Source organism: Oncorhynchus kisutch, linkage group LG6, assembly GCF_002021735.2.
Source record: "Oncorhynchus kisutch isolate 150728-3 linkage group LG6, Okis_V2, whole genome shotgun sequence".
NCBI classification, from domain to species: Eukaryota; Metazoa; Chordata; class Actinopteri; order Salmoniformes; family Salmonidae; genus Oncorhynchus; species Oncorhynchus kisutch.
This window is the reverse complement of record NC_034179.2, coordinates 64,279,296-64,295,502: the sequence shown is the minus strand read 5'-3', so window position 1 is coordinate 64,295,502 and position 16,207 is coordinate 64,279,296. Positions and strand designations below refer to the sequence as shown.

The window sequence follows — 16,207 nt, the reverse complement described above, 5'->3', positions numbered from 1 at the left end:
GCCGTGTGATATCCTCTCAGTCTTAGATAGTGGCGTGGTTAATCTTTGGTAAGGATCGTGACGAGCTAGAACATGGACGTCACCAGGATTTTGGGTCAGCCCCACATTTTTTGCGCTGTTGCAATGGTGTGAATTTTTTTTGTAGTCAACTGAATGCGCCACTTATACTGAACAAAAATATAAACGCAACATGAAACAATTTCACATTTTTTACTGAGTTACAGTTATAAGGAAATCAGTCAATTATAATAAATTCATTAGGCCCTAATCTATGGATTTCACATGACTGGCCAGGGGCGCAGACATGGGTGGGCATAGGCACACCCCCTTTGGAGCCAGACCCACCCACTGGGTAGCCAGGCCCAGCCATCCAGAATGTCTTTTTCCCCACAAAAGGGCTTTATTATAGACATAAATACTCCTCAGTTTCATCAGCTGTCTGGGTGGCTGGTCTCAGACAATCCCGCAGGTGAAGAAGCCAGATGTGGAGGTCTTGGGCTGGCGTGGTTACACGTGGTCTGCGGTTGTGAGGCTGGTTGGACATACTGCCAAATTCTCTAAAATGATGTTGGAGGCGGCTTATGGTAGAGAAATTAACATGACATTTTCTGGCAAGTGCTGGTGGACATTTCTGCAGTGGTAGACATTCCTGCAGCCATTTCTCAGAATGGTGCAATGTCTCGCAAGATCACTTAATGATTCATTAGTATTCTACATAACAAACCAACTATAATCAAATGATAATGGCAGGCTACGGTTATGCCAAAAACACAATGTAATTTCATATGACAATTTTGAAATGCAGCATTTTTTTGCTCATGCGGTTGCTGTGTTTAACTCTATCTGCTCTAAAATGTGATTAGTTCAGCCGGTTAGCCAACCTTACTTACATATTCAAGAAGATCAAAATGCATATTCCCATCAACCTGGTTGGGATCAAACTGTTGGCATGCATGCAGCATGGACGTTTAACCTGTAAAACGTGAATTATCATTCACGATTGACAGTGATGATGGCCTAATTTATAATAAGGTAGGCCTAATTTGGTGTTTTAGGATTTTCTGAATGAAAGGTTTCATGTTGGTACCAACTTTCATTCAGAAATGGCTTAATAATTGATAAAATGGTGCTCTGGTAGGCTACCTAAAACAATAGCACTGGCTATAATAAATGTAAAGCCATTTCCATGTGTGTTCAACTGATCGTTCCAGCATCGTTTTGATTGGGACAGCGTGGGAACTCATCTTGATAAATCAATCAATGTCCGATTTTTGTTTTCACTGAATCTCTGTTTGGATATTAGGTTACAATTATGCTAGGTAATGTTAGCTAAGTTGAGTTGAGTGCTCACGATCATTAGTCTAACAGTTAAAAGTAATGCAGATGTTCTCTACACACACACACACACACACACATATTAGGCCTATATAGCCTACCTGATGAGCTTCCCTGATGTTTTCCTGAACTTTCCAATACTTTTCTGATGCATTTCAGTCCCTTAGCCTACTGATGTGAATACACATTGTACACTTTTCCTTATAGTCTATTCAAGTAATTTGACATGTTTTTGTTGTTGTTATTGTTTTAAAAAGTCCTACATTGTTTTAATAACAGTATAGCTGAAAACCACTATTGGCTTCATTGATTTACTGAATTGATTCTCTTGTAATTTTAGGCTAGGCTACTTGCTGCTTGATTATTTAAAATATTATGGTAACAGTAGGCCTACCTATACAACAACCTCATATGGGGTTACTGACCACAATCCATTTAATTAATAATAATAAGTGTTGATTTTTTTGGCCTTGGGGGGCCTTGGGGGGACATCACATGGAAGAAACCATAGCGCTGCAGGAAGGGGTACTGGAAGTGCTGCAGATAAATAGAAATTGAATTTGACAAATGATATAATTACTCCTTGTCTCTATAAAAATACATGAAATATTGATATAATTATTTAAAATAATTGCTGTAGATTGTGTTTTGTCACATTGTGAGCGATTACGGCAAATATAAAACAGCTGATTGTTGCGTTTTGGCTGTCAATGTACAGCAGGCAGCAGCTAGAAGGTATTTCACAATATTTAAAAATACACTTGCGGAACAATTCTGATTAAATTAGTGAGTAAACACTGGAAAGTTGGTGGACTATAATTTCCTCCTCATCTTGTAGACTTAAGATCTGAGTATCCACTCTTTTCATTGGCCTATCTTTTTGTTTCATTTAAGACATGGGTTGTTTGTTTTAGCAGCTTGACATTTAGATACTTTGTGTGGTATAAAAAAATATTACTGTAATGTCTCCAGTCATATAAAATGATTTACAGGAAAGTGATTTTAGAAAAGGCCCTTTTTTTTCTCACCCACAAACCCCTCAGCCCCTGGTCTTCAGGACTGAGCCCCCAAATGTTATGAAACTCTGGTGATACCACTGGGTATTAAGCAAAGGGGTAGTGATGAATAATTTTAAAGAAGTGATTCATGATTTTGTCACCGAGCAAAACTACCCTAAACTTGTGCTTGTTTTCCGGGGGATATCTCATGCCATGATGTTTTTTTTACAAGAGGGTCAGAAAACATAAGCAATATGTTTACTAATACTCTTAGAAAAAAAGGTGGTATCTAGAACCTAAATGGGTTATTTGGCTGTTCCCAATGAGAACCCTTTGAATAACACTTTTTTGTTCCACGTAGAACCCTTTCCCCTGGGGGGTTCTACATGGAACCCAAAAGAGTTCTAACTGGAACCAAAAAGGGTTCTCCTAAGGGGACAATCGAAGAACCCTTTTGGAACCCATTTTTCTAAGAGTGTATACTGTATTTATGATGATTCAGAAGCACATGTGTTAGATGAATAGGAGTCTTTAAGAGCACATTGTATGTAACCTGGTCCCAGATTTGTTTGCGCTTTTTGCCTGCTGTCCTTGACAATGAGTTGGCAATATATAGCACAAACAAGATATGGCACTCAGGCTAATTGTTTGTTACTCCAGTACATACTGTCCAGTCATCCTGGTTAGACCTCCTGTAGTTGACCTGGTAGTTGAGAGTAGGGGTCAAGAGGGATGATGGGGGGTAGGGGCTTTTCCAGCTGAGCAAACAGCCCCCTCTCTCTACAAGCTTCGGTGATAGGTGGACTGGTGGACGCACCCTCACTGTAATACACACATGTACACACTGTCAAAAACAAATTAACACATACATGAATAGTCAAATACAGATACAGGACCCTATATATATTTGACTGACTTTGGTCATCTGCTAGCTAACTTGTAACTAAAATGAAACATGTAAATGTAAAATAATTGAGAACAATGACTTATGACAGGTGTCCTGCAATGTTTAAACTCACCATTCTTAGACAGAAGCAGGGCAGGGGGACAGGAGGTATTGAAGAAGAAGACATGGTTGGTATTGATGCCAAAGTATTTAGTGTTGTACTGACACTGGGCAGTGAGCTTGATGTTGCTGGGATTCAGTGCTCGCTGACCATAGGGTTTACACAAGGACTCACTAGAGGGTCGGAGAAAGAGGGAGACATGAGTAACATTGAGTACATTGTTTTTCGGGGTCCACCTCTCCCTTCCTCCCTCCCTCCCTCCCTCCCTCCCTCCCTCCCTCCCTCCCTCCCTCCCTCCCTCCCTCCCTCCCTCCCTCCCTCCCTCCCGCCCTCCCTCCCTCCCTCCCTCCCTCTCTCTCTGTCCTCTCATCACCCCATCAGCTCTATCCTTACCGGTTCTCAGGGCTGTCCCAGTATAATAGGGCTAACGGCTGTGAGGACGGGTGTGGACTCTCCTCCCAGCTACAGCGGACGTAGGAGCTGTAGTCATTGTAGCACCGCAGGGACTCAAGCACAGGGGACACTATGGGAGAGACGGAGTGGGAAGAAGGATATAGACAATATAATTAGAACACATTGTGCTGTATGGTGTACAGTTCTCTCTATATGGGTAGAAAATATGATCTACAATCACTTCTGGAAAAAATACATTTCCAAGTGGGTGGCAGTGTTGTGCTTGTGTCTGTATCTTAATGAGACTTTCTATAATGTCTACAATTAAACATCTAACCATATGACTAAATGATACATTTTGTTGTCATCGATATCTGCTAAAAAAAGAGTCTTAGACTTAGACCCTACCATGATATTGTGTGTTGTCCTGGATGGTGCAGCATTCTTGTCCGTTATTGCAAAGGACCAGGAGAGGGAGAAGTGATCCACAAGATATCCAGAAGAGGAGCATGTTTCCCGGGGAGCGCAGGAGGACTGGTCCCCTGGAGCAGAAGAACATGGGTAAGGTTCAGCAGGTGGGTCTCAGTAATTAACTTTCTAGATCTAGACCATCCTGGGCCCGCATTATGTGGACTGACTGCTATACCTGTCAGAGTTCAGAGAAAAATGGCTCAGATACAAAAAGTCTTACTCACTCAGTCACTCACTCACTCTCTCTCTCATGAACGTGCACACACACGCAAATATCACAATTCTCGGAAAAAATGACATCATTACCACTCACTTCACTTACAGTATATTCTTCACTAAGTGACTCTGATGTTCCTCCCACCATCCGCTGTAACCACACATCCGTTCGTCTCACCCTTGTTTGCTTTCTCTGGCTTAATGTGTTCCAAATGGCACCCTATTCCCTATGTATAGTGCACACTACCCTATGGGACCTAGTCAATAGTATATAACTTCATATTATGGTGGCATTTTGGACGTAGCCTCTGTTTCTTATGATTGTGGTACTGTCTTCACTGTGATGTCCTTCTATCAGGCACAGACATTTTGGAAGAGAAGCATGAAAACAAAGTGGCAGAGAGTTGTGACTGTAGTGGCGTTGAGAAATCCCCATCAGATACTGTGTGTGTGTGTGTGTGTGTGTGTGTGTCTCTGTGTCTCTGTGTATGTGTGTGTCTGTGTCTGTGCGTGCGTTTCTAAATAAGCATTCTAAGAATACATTGTGGGATAGAGGTTAAAATACAAAGAGATGGTAAGAATCCCCAAAAATTAACACTTATATATAAGCTCATTTATACAACTTAAGTTGTTCTCGCCTAGTCTCCTATTCAATGTTCAGTGAATTCTGTTGTTCTATTTCCAAGAAGTTATGATGTGCAAGGAAACGTCAAGACTCATGCCAAATGTGTTCGGTCTGTTGCCTCAACTTTATCTGCTTCCTCTTTTCATGTGACTGTTTACCATGTGGTCAAAAATTACACTTAATCAACAGTGTGATCCGTACACTCCCAGTGAGCACAAAACATTGAAAAAACACTTTTCAACCACAAATACATAGTTTCAACCAAACGGGTATCTTTTCAACATTTTCAACAAAAAATGTGTCTTTTCAACATCATTTCACGTATTGTGCTCATAGGGCTATAGTATGGAATGAAATGCTGCCCCAAGGGTAATATAAGTAGCTTAGTATGTATAGTATGCATAAATTATGAATATCACTTTCAAACAATTTTTCTAAAATAACATATTCCTTTTCTGTCATCTTATAATTGTCTTGCTGTTACACAAGAGTGAGCTTCTAGCCTAGGCCTTTTATGGGTGCTGGGGATTTCCAGTGACGTGCTACTGAACAGTGTGAAGATTGATCAGTGAAGTGTCTTAGTTGGTTCAGGCAGTGTCATGTCAGTACAGTAATTAGCTTCGTCCCAAATGGCACCCTATTCCCTATATAGTACACTACTTTTGACCAAAACCCTATGGTCCCTGGTCAAAAGTAGTGCATTAAATAGGGAATAGGGTGCCATTTGGGACGCAAACCATTGATGTCCTTTATGTCCCTTTGGCGTGCCAGGACTGCACTTCAGTAGCAGAGCAAATCCATTGTATAATACACCAGTCCTTAGCTAGCACACAGACAGACAGGGAAACGCCTGAGTCTGGATTCTGTGTCCCAAATGGCACCCCATTCCCTACATAGTGCACTACTTATGAACAGAGGCCTATGGGGTGCCATTCAGAACAGGAGTCTGGAGCTGTGCTGGGCTGCTAGAGCAGCTTATCCTGCTCACTGTGGCGTGAAGGGAGAGGCTCGATATCTGTAGAAGAACTCCTGTCTAGTCCCTAGCAGGGTGACGATTTGACTCTGTTAAGTGTATGTTACTCACATAGACCACTGATGAGGTTTTTAAGCTGACTCAAAGGCCAAAACCTACAATCGAACATCATTACTGCGACACAACACAGAAAGAACAGTGACAATGGAGGATAATGATAAAGCAACACAAGTTCCAAAGAAAACACCGCCATAAATGCAGCAACAGAGATACGCCAATCCATAGCCATTTTAATGATGGTGTGTGGGACAGGCTGTGGTGCTGTCTGTAGATTATGGACTGTGTGGCTGTCTTATTTAAGGTATATTTTGGCATAGGGGAGACCGGGGATGGTTGTAACACAGGATAGATGTAACACTCAATATCTCTCATCGGGAACAAGCTAGAATCATGTGACTCACTGTGCACATGGTCAGTTTAGTCCTCAATCCTCATGTGACGAAACAAGGCCCTGTGATAGACTTTGCAGATTTTATTGACAGAAATATGATTTTGAGGTAAAAAAAAATGTTTGTTGGTGATGGCATCGCCTGCTTTGTTGTTAGAATCAAAACCTATATCAGGTTTATAACCGGTGTGTGTAGATATATTTGATGTAAGTTAGCAATGCTAAAGTTTGAACTTAGCTAAACTTGAAGATAACTAATGGCTGCAAGGGTCAGGGTTAGTTGTAACAAGCCTAAGGGAATACAAATTATGGGCCCTCCAAGCCTGTACCCCAGTACTACCATACCAAGGTTACAACTGTGACTCTGATTCAGTGAGCATGTCCAGCATTCACTCATACACACACACCAATCACACACAAACATGGAAAGACACATGTGGTTTTGGAAAACTTCCCATGTGACATTTCACATGTCATTTGCTGTGTTTTTAGAACACTTCACATTTCCAAAACGAATGCAATCACTATTCACCCGGGGCAAACTCCTCACACCGGGGCAACCTGTGTCCGATACTCAAATCCCCTCAATATCTCATGTGAAGTGTTCCAAAAACACATTTGCACATTATTCCACATCATTTCTCATGTGACATTTCACAAATAGTGTAGTTTCGTGGTATCACATGGTATCACATGTTGAAATTTTGCATCCCCACATTTATTTAACATGAAATCATGTTGTCACATGTTGCTTCGCATGTTGTCACGTTATCACATTAACTTTACATAAAAGCACATGTGATCCCTCAAGATCACACGTGTTCACGTGAGGAATTCAAATCCAAATCCAAATGTTGTTGATTAGTTGTCAGATGTTGTTTAGTTGAGAAGGGACAGCAAATGGAACGTAAAATTAAACAATTAGGATTTGTATTATTATTTTATTATTTCTGCCGCACAAAATTTGAAACACGGCAATGTTATTGTAGTATCTGGGATCTACATCTGTTTATATTAGTTACTGTGCTGTTACTAAGCAGTAATGCATTACGGCAGTGTTACGCTACTACACCTAATAGGAAATACACATGCGCACTGGGGTGCCGGGAACTGTAGAGCACGAGGGGTTTTGACTAAACGAAAACTAACTGTACTCCCGTCTCCTGCCTGGTCATTTCTCCACAACACAAATATTACAGTGGCGACGAGGTGATTAAACTACATAAACGGACATTGCTTGAAGGGAAGAATGTTGCGTGAGTAATGAGACTCAAAATAATTATGTAATTCGTCAGTTATTTTTTTTTTCTTTCGCCAGTAGAGAAGGCTAAGCACTGCTAGCACTGCTAGTACAGTATTCAGGAGCTGCCAAGTAGCAAGACTATTGGAGTCCAGAATAGCGACACTGCCCTCTGGTGGTTAAATAAATTTAAAACTGTCGTTGAACCCATTGGAATTAGGCGATCTCAGTGGAGAAATATTGTCCCCAAAAAAAAGGAAGAAGGAACGTAACACGGTGTGTACATTATTACAAATGAGTGCAGTGAATGAAGTAATTGCAGAAACGTTGGAAGTGAAGAATTAGATGAAAATGAAGGAATACAAGGAATAAGGAAACTGAACAATTAACTGTGAAAATGGCAACCATTGGTCGAGTACCAGAGTTTGAGGCTACAAAAGAGGATTTTGATTCCTATTTGGAGCGTTTGAGCGTTGGCTGGCTGCAAATTAAATCAAAGATGGAAAGAAAGCAGACGTATTTCTCAGTGTTTTGGGTCCAACTGAGTATGGATTGCTGAAAGGTCTCATTGAACCAATGAAAGCAGTGGAGTTGAACTATGCAGAACTGACTGAAACTCTTTCAAGGTATTTCAAGCCTAAGCCAATTCTCATTGCAGAACGTTTCAGATTTGACCAACCTCACCAGAGTCAAGGGGAAACCATGGCTGACTACATCCTTGCTTTGAAAAGGCTGGCAAGCACATGTGAGTTTGCACGATTTCTTGATGATGCTCTCCGAGACAAGTTTGTATGTGGTCTCACAGGTGAAGCATATCACAGAAGGCTCCTGTCAGAGAAGGACCTGACCTTTAAGAAAGCCTGTGATATAGCACTTGGACTCGAGCTTGCCCACAGGGATACTATTGAGCTATCGGGACATGCAGAACGTCAGAAAGGTGTTCACAAGGTCAGTGATGCACGTGGTGGAAAAAGCTCACAAAAGTCACACTTTTTTCAGTCCCGTCCTCAAGGTTACACAAGAACAAAGCAGCCCACATCTCAAAGGTCTAAGCCAAGTTGCTACAGATGTGGGGGAGATAATCATCAGCACAGTGAATGTCGATTCCAAAATGAAAAGTGCCACAATTGTGGAAAGGTTGGACATTTACAGAGAGTGTGTTAGGCTTCAAAACGCACAGCAAGAGCGCACAACGTGTCAGACGCAGCACAAGAAGAGGAAGGTACAACTGAAACAGTATTGGAACTGTTCACAGTGTACACAGCTCAACAACTAAAAGATGGAATCTATCTCAACATGGAGTTAGCGGGACAACCAGTAAAAATGCAGCTGGACACCGGAGCGTCTGTATCTCTGGTTCCAGAGAGACTCTACAAAGAAAAACTGAAAGAGTGCCCTCTTCAGCCCGCGTCCATCCACCTTTCTTCATACACTGATGACACTATTCCTGTGTTAGAGCAGATCCAGGTACCAGTCTGGTATGAGGGGAAGGAGTGGACGCTACTGCTTGTCATTGTTAAAGGAGAAAAATCAGCCTTGCTAGGCAGAAACTGGCTACAAAAGATCAAGTTGAACTGGGGAGAAATCTTCAGTCTCAGAAATGACAAACGAGTGAGTCAGGCTACACTCACTAACATGCTGGAGACGCACAAAGAACCTTTCAAAGATGGCTACGGTGAAATACAAGACTTCACAGCAAAAGTCAGAGTGCAAGAAGGAACCAAGCCTATCTTTCACAAACCACGTCCGGTTCCCTATGCTCTTAAGGAAGCAGTAGAGAAGGAACTGGACCGCCTACAGAAGAATAACATAATCACGAAAGTATCGAGGAGCGACTGGGCCGCTCCGATTGTTGTAGTCCCAAAGAAAGACAAGACCGTCAGAATGTGCAGTGACTACAAGGTCACAGTAAATCGCTGCATACTACCAGAGGAATATCCACTACCAAACGCTGAAGATCTGTTTGCCACTCTGGCTGGTGGGAAGGTTTTCAGTAAGCTGGACCTGGCATTCGCTTATCAGCAACTGAAGCTGGAACCGGAGTCAGAACAGTATCTGACCATCAATACACACAAGGGGCTATTCAGATTCAATCGCTTGGCCTATGGAATCTCGACAGCTCCAGCGATATTCCAACAAACAATGGATCAGATCTTGGACGGTATAGACCATGTTGTGTGCTTCATGGACGACATCCTCGTGTCAGCACCAACCATTGGAGAGCACCTTGTAGTGCTGGACAAAGTGATGTCAAGACTGGAAAATACGGAGTGAGAATGAAACGCAGCAAGTGTGAGTTCCTCCAGGACTCAGTGGAGTATCTCGGATACAAGATTGATGCACAAGGCCTGCACCCAACCAACAGCAAGGTGGAAGCAATCGTAAACGCACCAGCACCCACAAATATCTCAGAGTTGAGGTCATTTTTGGGGCTCCTGGACTATTACGGAAAGTTTGTGGCAAACTTGTCCACATTGTTGCATCCACTTCACCAACTGCTGCAGGCCGATACAAAGTGGAATTGGTCCCCACAATGCGAAGAAGCATTCAAGACTTGCAAACAGCGTCTGCTAAAGAGCAAGTGGCTTGCCCACTACAACACAGAGATGAAGCTGAGACTCGCGTGTGATGCATCTCCATACGGAGTAGGAGCCGTCATCTCACATGTTCTACCGTCAGGTGAAGAACACCCTATTGCATTTGCATCACGGACTCTGTCACCAAGTGAGAAAAATTATGCTCAAATTGAGAAGGAAGCCCTGAGCATAATATTCGGAGTGAAGAAGTTTCACAAATACCTCTACGGAAGGAAGTTCCAACTGCTGACAGATCACAAGCCTCTGTTGGCCATCCTTGGACCAAAATCAGCTATACCAACCCTTGCTGCACTTCGAATGCAACGTTGGGCTCTGATATTGTTAGCCTACGACTACGAGATTGAGTACAGACGATCCAGTGATCACGCAAATGCCGATGCACTATCAAGACTACCATGCAATAGTGACTCAGACAGTGAAGATGATAGAGCAGTCTTCCAGATCTCTCTCATTGATGAACTGCCCATATCTGCTTCTGACATAGCAGAGGAAACAAGGAAAGACCCAGTGCTATCCAAAGTCTTGGACTTAACATTAGGCGGTTGGCCAACCTTCGTAAATGACGATAACCTTCGTCCATTCATCGACAAGAAAGACCAGTTGTCCACTGATCAAGGGTGTGTTCTGTGGGGATCAAGGGTGGTGGTACCTCACAAATTCCAGAGGAGACTGGTATCTGACCTGCATGAGGGACATCCAGGGATCACTCAAATGAAAGCACTCGCTCGCAGTTATCTGTGGTGGCCTGGACTGGATCAGGACATTCAACAGCATGTAGGCTACTGCTCACCTTGTGAAGCTGTTCACAACAAGCCTGCTGCTGCGCCTCTTCATCCATGGTCCTGGGCTGCTACACCTTGGGAACGCATCCATGTGGATTACGCCGAAATTGACAAGCAACATTTCCTTGTTGTCATTGATGTCCATTCCAAGTGGATGGAAGTGTTCCCTACTCAACTGACCACAGCTGAGAAGACCATCAATCTCCTCAGACACCTGTTTGCATCCTTTGGACTAGTCAAGGAGCTCGTATCGGACAATGGCCCTCCGTTCACGTCAAACGATTTTGAAATGTTTCTCAAGAACAATGGAGTAAGGCACATCCTGTCACCACCTTACCATCCGGCATCAAACGGAGCAGCGGAGAGAGCCGTGCAAACCTTTAAGAAGGCCTGGACTAGACTCCAGGTTCAGTCTGTGCACACCCACCAAAGGCTTCCGCGGTTCCTGTATACTTACCGTAACACACCACACACAGTAACGGAATGTACACCAGCTGAACTGTTTCTGAAACGCCAACCACGTACCCGCCTGACATTGTTGAAACCAGACTTGTCAAGCACTGTGGCAAAGCAAATGCTACAGCAGAAGAAAGCTCATGACAGACACTCAAAGACTGTCAGAGAATTCAAAGAGGAAGAGAGGGTGATGGTACGTGATTTCAGACACCCTAACCGCCTGTGGAACTCAGGTGTGATCTTGCAACGCAGAGGACCTTTGACTTACCAAGTCCAAACTGGTCATCGTCAGGTCAACGTTCATGTGGATCATCTGCTACGGTCCAACGCCCCAGCAGAGACATGCCGAGAGAACAAGAACAATAACGACCCCCAGGACTATTCTCCTGACTGTGGACGTACGGGAGAGACAGAGCCTGACCTTCCACCCGAACCTGGCCCACCACCGGAAGCCCAGGAGGAGCGGAGATATCCTATTCGACAGCGAAGGGCACCTCAAAAGCTTGACCTGTGAGTTGAGCTGGTTAAGGAGGTAACAGACAGTAAAACAAACACTTTAATATGTCCTAGATAAAAGGAAAGACAAAGGACATTACCTGGGTTAGTTATTAGGACACAAACTCCATCTTCGGGGCAGAATAATCCCCTGGATTTGTGCTGGGCTCTGAAAAGTCTGCTTCAACCCAGTAGTTGAAAAATGTTTAAGAATGCATTGTTCAGATATTGCATTAGTAGTTACCTAACATATTTACCTTGTTCTCTGGGAGTTAAACACTATGGGGGAGGAGTGTAGTATCTGGGATCTACATCTGTTTATATTAGTTACTGTGCTGTTACTAAGCAGTAATGCATTACGGCAGTGTTACGTTACTACACCTGGGGTGGCACATGCGCACTGGGGTGCCGGGAACTGTAAAGCACGAGGGGTTTTGACGAAACGAAAACTAACTGTACTCCTGTCTCCTGCCTGGTCATTTCTCCACAACACAAATAGTACAGTTATGATTTTAGAATTTTTTTCAAACGGTTACGTTTCACTACCAGCCCTGTTACTGACCGGGGAGGTGGGGTAAATTGTAACATTTCACACCTTGTTTGTTTGATTTAGAGAGTTAATGCCAATTTGTAGCAGACAGATGGAAGCTGTTCCTATCGCATTTTGAATGTACTGTAGTAGCTCCAACAATCTCTGAGAACTTTTTCAAATGCTAAAAGTGCTACAACCTTCCCCGGTCTCCCCTACGTTAGCTGACAGTCGTCAAACAGCGCAAAAGTGAAACCAAAACTTACCTTGACGGTTAAGTTTAGGAATTCATTCTGAGACTTCGCGTTGCCCCTAGTGGACGGTAGGACATTACCCAGTGCTGTAATTTCCCCATTTCAATTCATATTCCACTAGAGTCTGGCCTGTGATAAAGTCAGGGTCTGCATCACAAATGGGACTTAATTCCCTACATTATGCACTACTTTTACCCAGAAAATGATTTGGGATGCAGCAAGTCCTTATTATGTTGTTTTTACTTCACCTCCATAACTACCACAAATAAGCCATAGTCCTGTGCCATCTGTCCCCGGCTGTAACCTCTTTGAACAACTACTGTTCTACTGTATTCAAATAAAGTTGTTCTATTCAATTCTATTCAATTCAATTCTATTTGATTCCATTCTATTTCTGTAAGGCCCCTCACCCCTATCCCTCATGAGCAGCAGTCATACAGTGCCCTTCTAATGACAAACCTGGCACGTCTGTATCAAAGCCACACAGACAATTAACCCCCGAGTCACTGAGCTCAGATCAGATACTCTCAGCAAAGCTGTTCACTTCACTCCCACCAGACCCCACCTGGTAACGTACTCAGAAACATCACTCTAGTCAGTCAGACATGGTTGTTGTTTAGCATTTCAGAAAACACCATTTGACTTTTCACAAAAGCGTCACTTTCTGTGGCTTATCAATTATACTATGTTGGACTATGACCTTGTTGTTTAGGTTTAAACAAGCTGGCATACTCTTAATCTCTACTCAGTCCAATCAGAAGAGGATGGATCACACATCTGACCTGGGTCTCCTTTCTATGTTTCTTCCCTCTGCTGAGTTTTTGTCTGGCCGCTGTGTTCTCACTTCTGCTTTTTGGTGTCTAGGCTGGGTTCAACAACTGCTGATGTTTTGTTTGACCATTATTTAACCAGGCAAGTCAGTTAAGAACAAATTCTTATTTTCAATGATGGCCTAGGAACAGTGGGTTTAGCTGCCTTGTTCAGGGGCAGAACGACAGATTTTGTACCTTGTCAGCTTGGGGATTTGATCTTGCAACCTTTTGGTTACTAGTCCAACACTCACACCACTAGGCTATGCTGCCACCCCAAAGGGCCTTGTCAAATAAATGTGATTGATTGGTTGATTAAAGTCAAAGAGTGTGAATGGGATGTAACAGTACATTGCAGTTTGTTTGTGTTCAACTCCCTTTTCCATTCACCATCTGTCTGCCAATTAAATGCTTTAACATTGTGTACCGTACACGCCGTGAGGAACAAACATGCCGCCACATACTGAACCTGAGAGAAAATAATAACACCTAAGGACTGATAACAACTGAGGGCTAAATAAAGGGGGAGTAATCAGGGTAGTGATGAAGTCCAGGTGTGCGTAATGATGGGGCACAGGTGTGTGTAATAATGGTTGCCAGGTGTGCGCAATGATGGGTTGCCATAACGGAGCGGGAGTAAACATGACACATTGTAACTATCTGTCATCTAGAGACCGGCAGAACTAGGATCAAAGAGTTAGCCAGATAACTTGCCTAAATATTTTTTTATATATATATTTTTTTTTAAAGATAAGCTTGACATGGGTATGGTCTTATTAGCTCAACAACCAAAAACACATATCTAAGTTTAGCTTTCTTAATTAACCAGAAAATCAATAGTTATTTATCAAAGTTAGCTGGCTAGATTCTGCTTTGTAGTATAGCCCTCTGAAGTGTCTTAGTGTGTCGTTGTGTTTCACTTGCTTTAACTTCCTGGAAGCAAGTGCCAAACTAAGCAGCAAGTAGTTCCTCTTTCTTTCTCTGAAATAAATGTGCTCTTAGAATTGTCTTGTGGGTATTCGGTGCCTTTCCAAAGAAGGAGATATTGTATCATCAAATATAGTAATTGGTTGCACTGTACATCATTTCACACGTTATCACAGTGTTGAGAAAAATGTATACATACAGGAACTAAGGAGGAGGTCCTTACTGTTCTCAACACAAGTTCACAAAGGCCCTTGCCATCCTAGATTATAATAGTGATTGTAATAGTGATACTGTTAGGTTTTTCAAAGGTGTTATGTGTAGTATTGTATTTCGCACTCTGCATAAGAGGCATACTTCTATATCACTCTTATGCAGAGTGCGAATTACAATACTACACATAACACCTTTGAAAAACCTAACAGTATCACTATATCAATCACTATTATAATGTAGGATGGCAAGGGCCTTTGTGAACTTGTGTTGAGAACAGTAAGGACCTCCTCCTTAGTTACTGTATGTATACATTTTTCTGTGCAAATTAAACCATGACATTCGGGGTCTCTGTACTGAAACATTTTTGTGGGCCTAATAATAAAAAAAATGCATGACCTTTTAATGTGGCATGTACACAACCAGTTATGATATTTTCATCTGATTGTCAAACAAATCACTTCAAAAAGTAGGCATGTTCGTCCACTCCAAAATTATTCCAGCATCCAAACGGAGTATACCTGCGCCATTTGATGAATGGAAATAGACATCTGTTACAAAACACCAAAAAGTGTGCCTAATGACATTTGCAGATTGCCATTGATTAGGCCTACATTAATTAGTTCTATATTAATTATGCCTACATTAATTAGTTCTATATTGATTAGGCCTACATTAATTAGTTCTATATTAATTATGCCTACATTAATTAGTTCTATATTGATTAGGCCTACATTAATTAGTTATATATTAATTATGCCTACATTAATTCGTTCTATATTAATTATGCCTACATTAATTAGTTCTATATTGATTAGGCCTACATTAATTAGTTATATATTAATTATGCCTACATTAATTATTTCTATATTGATTAGGCCTACATTAATTAGTTCTATATTAATTATGCCTACATTAATTAGTTCTATATTGATTAGTCCTACATTAATTAGTTCTATATTGATTAGTCCTACATCAATTGATGCTCTTGCTGACAAATGAACTTTTTTTTATAGCCTGAAAAGCTGGGACACCTGAAATGGGGCTGGAACTGGCTCGGAGAAATACAGGATGGTCATCCTAACACACATGGTCAATTTACTAGACGAAGCTACAATGTGTATTACCATGAACTTCAAAAAGGCCTACCAGTAGCCAGTGATGTATCGTTAAAAAAATATATGTCAGTAAACTCTGATTACCAGTCGCGCGGAAAAAAAGTAATACTCCCTATACTTTCAATGCATTAAAAAAATAAGTGGTTAACAGTGTTTGCTTGTGTTTAACAGTTGACTGACAAAAGCAAAGAGCTCTCTTAACAGTTGACTGACAAAAGCAAATAGCTCTCTTAACAGTTGACTGACAAAAGCAAAGAGCTCTCTTAACAGTTGACTGACAAAAGCAAAGAGCTCTCTTAACAGTTGACTGACAAAAGCAAAGAG

The 16,207-nt window shown here is 42.0% G+C and overlaps 1 protein-coding gene across 3 annotated transcripts in view; it reads right to left on the bottom strand.

Annotated features, from left to right (window-relative positions):
• Positions 1–16,207, bottom strand: part of LOC109893191 (cytokine receptor common subunit beta) — a 57,551-nt gene that overhangs the window by 7,979 nt on the left and 33,365 nt on the right. The window contains exons 1-5 of one of the 3 annotated variants that reach the window (XM_020486286.2): positions 4,429–4,531; positions 4,142–4,275; positions 3,734–3,863; positions 3,353–3,513; positions 3,001–3,155 (exon numbers count right to left, since the gene is read on the bottom strand). In XM_020486286.2, coding sequence (XP_020341875.1) covers positions 3,001–3,155; positions 3,353–3,513; positions 3,734–3,863; positions 4,142–4,244 — 549 coding nt within the window. In that variant the 5' untranslated portion in view covers positions 4,245–4,275; positions 4,429–4,531. Of the gene's footprint in view, positions 1–3,000; positions 3,156–3,352; positions 3,514–3,733; positions 3,864–4,141; positions 4,532–16,207 lie in introns of those variants that run through there. The other 2 variants (XM_031827173.1, XM_020486284.2) reach the window with 2 other exon arrangements.